This window comes from Lontra canadensis, unplaced genomic scaffold, assembly GCF_010015895.1.
Source record: "Lontra canadensis isolate GAN:19392208 unplaced genomic scaffold, GSC_riverotter_1.0 scaffold25, whole genome shotgun sequence".
In the NCBI taxonomy this organism is placed as follows: domain Eukaryota; kingdom Metazoa; phylum Chordata; class Mammalia; order Carnivora; family Mustelidae; genus Lontra; species Lontra canadensis.
In genome coordinates, this window is record NW_022631019.1 from 15,562,792 (window position 1) to 15,569,223 (window position 6,432).

Here is a 6,432-nt window from a genome sequence, read left to right on the forward strand (position 1 = left end):
ACGTGGAAAAGAGCGTCTGCTCTAGCCACAAGCTGTGTTTTCTCTGGACTTGGGCTAAGAGACGGCTGCAAGGGACTTGGGAGCCGTGAGTAGCCAAGTAAATAAATACTAAGAAAAAAAAAAGCAATTTGGGGGACCCAACACAGAGATCCTGTTGCTTGCATGTACATCCACCTCCCCCACCCGATGGTCAAACTTCATTTGAGCGCTGACTATGTATGGGGCTCTGCAAGGATATTTACCATTCACTGGGCATCCACAGTGCACATCTGCAAAGCACCCACTACTTGCACGATGTTATAGTCATTATTGAGCACCTACTGTGTATGTAATGGTCTAGAATGACTCTGCCATCCAGCTTTGGAAGAACTGCTGTGTTGGATGCACGTAATCATCTCTGTCCTCATCATTTATGCCTGATCTCTCTGCTTCAGCTTTCTCATCCATGCGATAGGGACAACAATATCTTCCTTGAAGGATTCATGTGGGGATTAAATGAGTTGATACATAGAAAGCTCTTAAAACAATGTCTGGTGTATAGTTAAGAGCTTAATAAATGTTGGTCACCATCATGAATAGTTATTAAACAGTCATTGCATGGAAGATAGTCTAACTATCCTCCAGGCAATAATAGTTACCACTGCTGAGCAACTCTTGGGGCACATGGCCCTATAATCACTAACTGAGCTCCTGTTGTGAGCCAGAATTGGGCTAGACACCAGAGACCTTAAGAGCAGTGTCCTAGACAAGGATCTTACACTCCGATTAGGGGGAATTAAACTGTTTTCGAGGTGGGCATCTCCAGGAGAGTCAAGGATAAATCTTATGCAAATATGGACCTAAGCAGGAAGGGGATGGTTTTGAGTGGCCAGACAGAGGATTTGGGAACCAGGACACCCTCTCTTGAGTCAGGTCAAAGCAAATTCTAATAAGCTGTATTCCTACAAATGTTCACATGGGGAATGGGTCTCTTGGAGAACTGAGGACCCACCAGACAAAGGCCAAGGTCTTCTCCCTCAGGAGGAAAGGGATACAAGAAACAAGGAATATGTTACACTGCTGAGTTTTGGACCCAGGGAAGATATCCCCTGGTTTCCAGAGATGAAATAGAAGTGGGGGGAGGGGAGAGTTCAGTAAATTAAGGGTTCCATAACCCCTTCCTTCTTGCACTCCTGGGGAGGAGGCCATGGTGACCTCATGGTAGGGATAGTCAGGCTTCCCACTTTCTCTGTTTGGCCACAGAGCTGGGCCAGAGCAGGCCACTCCGTCCAAGAGTCATGGAATCTTGTGGAACTGCAGGTTCTGCATTATTTCAAGGTCAGCCCCATTCCACTCTCTGACCTGCCATTGGCCCTCATATTTCCAAGGAGACAGGAAAGCTCTGACAAGAAGGGCCTGGCCCTGAAGTTCAGAGCCACACAGAAATTGCCCTGAGGCCTGAAATGGGAAGCTGGCTCAGGACTCAGGAGGCCTGAGTTCTTGAGGGCCAAGAGGGTGGGGAGACGCTCTCGATTCTCAGCCCAGGCCTGGCTTGGGTCTAGGAGGACAGACTCAGAAATATCAGAGTCTGGGCTTCTTAGAGCCCCTCAAAATTACTACTCATTTACAGAAGGAAAAACAGGCCTGGGGAGAGAAAGTGATATACCCAAGCTCCCACGGTAGGCTAGTGGTAGAACCAGGCTAGAATTCCAGTCTCCACCGTGCCTTAGCCAGCGGGATGGTGGAGAGCTGGATGCCTTATGGCCTGACTTCTCAGCACCTAAATCAGTTCAGTCTCTGAAGGTTTGGAGCCCTTGGTAGCCCAGGGAACATTTTCTCAGACATGTGCTGCGAGAAACCTGGGACCTCCTCACTCTGACCTTCCAGCCCTCTGGACTGGACAGAACCATTTTTAGGAGATTTCCCAGGAAGGGCAGTCTCTCCAGGGGCAACCATCCCTGGCTGACCCTCCCACTCGCCATCCTAAGGTGTTTCCTTACATCCACCCTAATCCTTGGTCATTAAAACCATATCCTTAGAGGAATATATGAAAAGCATTTAGAACAGTGACTGCTGCATCGTTAGTGCTGTAGGAAGTTCTGCTGTAATTATCCATCATCATCGTTTCTACTCACATTGGGCAGTGCTGAAATCAATACCAACTGACAATCCTGAAATCAGAAGAGGAGGAGTAGGGTTTGGGAATGAATCGCTAGTCTATTTCTTCCCATGGGGAAACTCCCCGCTGACCCACTCAAGATATAAACCAGAGATTCCAAACCGAGGCCTGTGGGCTTTACATCCCACCTGCCAGGATTTTTCTTCGGCCTACAGAGTGCTATGACATTTTTGAATTTGTTGTTAGCATCTAAAAATGAGATTCCTGGCTTCTCTTGTAAAAGCAACAACCCGTCAGAGAGCTGGGTTTAGAACAAATATTTCCTCTTCACCCAGCCCCGTTCACCCAGTAACTTCTACCTTCCTGGCTCTATAAGTCCTCCTTGAGTTTCTAACATTCCATCTAAACAGGTGTCCCCACCCCGACTCCCAGCAGAGCCATGGAAGGAGCATGTTGCCACAATTTATTTTCTACAACTGCGGCCTGATGGACATGTACGCATTTCACGGTCGATGTTACCACCAGCTACAGGGTTTGGAGATGGGTTCGGGGGCTCTCCAGCCCGAGCGGATTGCCTCCCAGAACTTGGGCAGACGGCCTAAGGAAAAGATCCCGTTGCTGAACAAGGGCAGCTCAGGCAGCTTTGTGCCCGGCCTCTGGGGCAGCTCAGGCGTGAGTCTCCGGCTCTGAAACCGGCGTGGGCAGCTGGTATTGGCAGAGTCATCCAAGCACCGCAGGGCGTTGACACCCCTGGTGGACGGCACCATGCTCGTGCTGGTGCAGTGGTCGGAGGCAGCCACGCTGGTGACGGGGGTGGAGTAACTGCGGGGGAAGGAGTGGTCTGGGCTGTCCAAGTGGATGGAGTTGGCGGCGCGCTCCAGGTAGCTGGCCGCCAGCCTCGGCAGGCTCAGGGATGACTTGGGGCAGTGGGTATAGATGGCATTGGTGGATCTGTCAAGGTAGTTGATGCCTTTGATGAGTTGGTCCAGGAAGGTGGGGCTATAGGGGCCCAAGGGGCGATCCGTACAGAGCAGGCAGCTGGGGCTGCTGCGGCAAGCGGGCCTCCTGGACACCTTGGGGTGGTTCGCGAGGTGGCTGGTCTCTACACACTTGGAGTTGTAGGGGCGGCCCATGCAGATTTTCCTCACTGGAAGCCTGGGGGTGCCGGGGCTGTCGGACTGCTCAGAGGGGCTGCTGCACCTGCGGAACTCCGAGCCACTCGGGGTGCAGGGACGTTTGAGACTGTTGGCCCGCGTCACCGTGGGGCCGTGGGGCCAGCCTGGAGTCTGGGCTGAGGAGGACAGGTTGCTGGCATGGCTCAGGCTTCCAGAAGTCTTGGAACGGCTCACCAGGCGTCCAGACATCATCCCCGCTGGGCAAATGAGCTTTGTGGCGTTGACCTGCTGTGAGCTCACCCGGAACCTGGCTACCTGGGCCTGGTGAAGATAGCTGGGTCAGCTCTGCTCGGCTCCCTGCCCCTTCCCTGCAGGCTTTCTCGCCTGTGTTCCCTCTGCATCCCCCAACACTACCCTTTGCCCACTCTTCCTTCCCCTCCCGGGCCCAGGGATTTTTAAATCGGAAAACAGACATCCTAATCTTCAGAAGGCAAGACCCTGAGAACTAATGAGGCCAGAGAACCCTTAGGGAAAAGTGGGGCCGTCTGCTTGTTCATTTAGCTCTTGCCCATATTCTGAAATTCCGATTTGCCTTTTAAGCAAGGACTCCAGAAGACCATGAAAGCCAAGAACTGAATCTCTAATGGGGAAATTCCAAGCACCGAGAGAGGGAGACACCTTCTTTCCAGGTAATATTAAGTTGCTAATCACCACCAGCACAACACACCTGATACTAAAAAAAAAAAAAAAAAAAAAAAAGAAAAGAAAGAAATGTATCAGGGAAGTAATGAAATACTATAGGTACTCTCTCGGTGCCTGGCCCTGGGCTTGTGTCTTGCATGGAATTGTTGCTACAAATCAAGAAAGTGGTCTCTATTCTATTCTTGGTTGACAGATGGGGAAACTCAGTCTCAGAGAGGTGACATGACTTGCCTCAGATTCCACGGCTTGTAAGTGGTGGGGGCAAGGTACTATTTTGGGTGTGTCTGGTGACCTCTGAAAGACTGTGCTCTGTCGAGGTGACTTGGCTCCCCTCACAGTCTCTTAAGGAAAAGTTCTCCCTACACCTGCTCTGCTTGCTGGATGGGGGCACTCATGGGGAGAACCAGATGGACAGAGATGCTTGTTAAACCCTGTAGCTATGTTGATCCTGACTTTAGAAATCCCAAGTGAGAAGGGGGGGAGGTAGTATGACAAGTCTACCAATGGGGGCCCACTTGTAAAGTCACAGCCTTCCAGGATTTCTGGTCTTGACCCTTTTTGGCATTGGGGGGGGGGGTCCTCCTCATCTATTCTACAGGAGGAAGGGGCATTGGGATTCTTACTCCTTGTGGTCCGAATGTGAGTGCTTCACTGAGACTAAGGCCTACCCAGGCCAAGAAGCTGCTCAGTCCATTTAACCCCATCTTCTGTCCCAGCCAAGGCCAGTGGAGTCCTCCCTTCCTTGTCCCCATCGTCCCTCAGTTCCCCGATTCTCTCCTACCCCCAACCCGAGGGAAGGCTCTGGTTTCTCTCCCCCAGTACTGCCAGTTTTTGCTGCTCATTTTCCACTCCTGCCTCATGAGAACAGAGCATTGTTCGAGTCTGTCCCACCCAGAAAACAGCTGCCTGCCCCTCTTCCGGCCCCCGGCCCTCAGCTGCCCCTGTCCTTCGGGTCTGAATCCAGTGGAATGTACAGACCCTTCCCTCTTTCCTTCCAGGTCCAACCCACCCTGTCTCCTCCTCCAGAAATATTGGAGGTGACTGAAGGCTGACCCCCAGGGCCCCACCCTTCCCTCCCTGGCTGGCTAGGCCCCATCTGCCATCAGGGCCCTCTCCCACGCTTACTCTGTCTTTAGGAGGTAGATGACTTAGCCCTCCTGTTGCTCTCCACAGGGCATACCTTCATGCCGCCACTCCAGACTGCTGGCCATGTCATAGAGTCATGGAATCCTAGAGCTGGGAGGGGCCTCCAGAGGTCATCCTGGCCAGGCCCCTGCCTCTGGGCCCGCGTCACTCTAAGCCCTCCAGGACAGATGGGCCCTATTTTTACAACGGGACTGGGGTGGATGTTTTCCAGCGTTCCTTGTTGTTTATCTGGTGTTGAACTATGGGGAGAGTCAGAAATTTCTGTACTGGTCCTGATACAGCTCTGCTTGGCCATGGTCGGCATCCGTCACTTCTCAGTTCTCTTTTCTCACTGGCTCAGCAAACTTTTACTGAGTCTCCCCAGAGTGCCGCCACTTCAAGCGACCCATTCTTCAGTATAAATGCTCGATCTCTCCTTTCCCGCTGAGGTCAGCGACCCGGTGTAGAGTGTCTCCTACACGGCGGGCTCTGGCCAGAGCCTGAGGACTCTTCAGCTAGCAACTCTCAGAAGCTCCAGGCCCTCCACGTAGCCCTGGTCCATCAGGACAGATTTGCCAAGAAAAGCCTCCCTCCATCATGTCCTTCTCTCAAATATTAAAAATACGGTTTTACTTTCTATTTTGAAAAATTTTCAAACTTCCTGAAAGCTCACAAGACTCCCATGTAGTCCTCATCCAAATCCATAAATCATTAACGCTCTTGCCACGTTTATCACTACACACACACATGCACAAACAGAATTTTTATTATTCTGAGAGGAAGTTGCAGACAACTGTATCTTTTAGGCCTGAACACTTGGACATGAATCTCCTATGTGCTCAGTGAACAGGGACATTTTCTTTCTTGTTTTTTTTTTTAAGTTTTAGATATTTATTAATCAGGGTAAACCCCAACATGATACCTCAACATGATTTCATGCATGTAGAGGGGAAATATTTCCTGGACGAGCAGAAAGTTGTGCGGATGGTTCCCGGAAGACCTTCCTTCTAAGCAGCTTTATAGTGAAACATTTCATTTAGAGGTCTGGACCTAAATGTTTAGTTTGCTGTAATCTACATGCATTGAGTAGAACTTGTACCGATCACAGGGACCCTGTTCGTTCCAGGATTCTGGGTTATTACTCCTACCCGAGCTGACATCCGGATTGAACAATGGCAGGCACAAGATATAAGAGCGTGGCTCTGGTACGCCCCTCGCCAATAAAGACAAAGAGGAGGATCGAGCTCGAATGCTTCATGGCCTGACCCAGGATCTGGCAGAACACGATCTCGGCAGAGGTCGCAGGGCCAGGAGAAGAACAGATCACATCTGCGAGGTCCCGGTACGAAGTCGTCCCTACACCAAAGACCAAGGGACATCCCAGACATCTTC

At 51.1% G+C, this 6,432-nt stretch overlaps 1 protein-coding gene across 2 annotated transcripts; it reads right to left on the reverse strand.

The window, feature by feature from the left end:
- Positions 1 to 2,524: 2,524 nt before the first annotated feature.
- LOC116871382 lies at positions 2,525 to 5,292 on the reverse strand. Of its 2 annotated transcripts, none has more exons than XM_032864064.1 (2): positions 5,041 to 5,292; positions 2,525 to 3,470 (listed from the first exon to the last, which is right to left on the reverse strand). In XM_032864064.1, the coding sequence occupies exon 2, from the start codon at positions 3,463 to 3,465 to the stop codon at positions 2,614 to 2,616; it is 852 nt and encodes a 283-aa protein (XP_032719955.1). In that variant the 5' UTR covers positions 3,466 to 3,470; positions 5,041 to 5,292; the 3' UTR covers positions 2,525 to 2,613. The 2 variants fall into 2 exon arrangements, with proteins under 2 accessions (XP_032719955.1, XP_032719954.1); XM_032864063.1 differs by having other exon boundaries at positions 2,525 to 3,534.
- Between the last annotated feature and the right edge of the window lie 1,140 nt (positions 5,293 to 6,432).

Coding starts and splice junctions, on each gene's coding strand:
- LOC116871382 (XM_032864064.1), bottom strand. CDS start 3,465: ATGATGTCTGGACGCCTGGTGAGCCGTTCCAAGACTTCTGGAAGCCTG.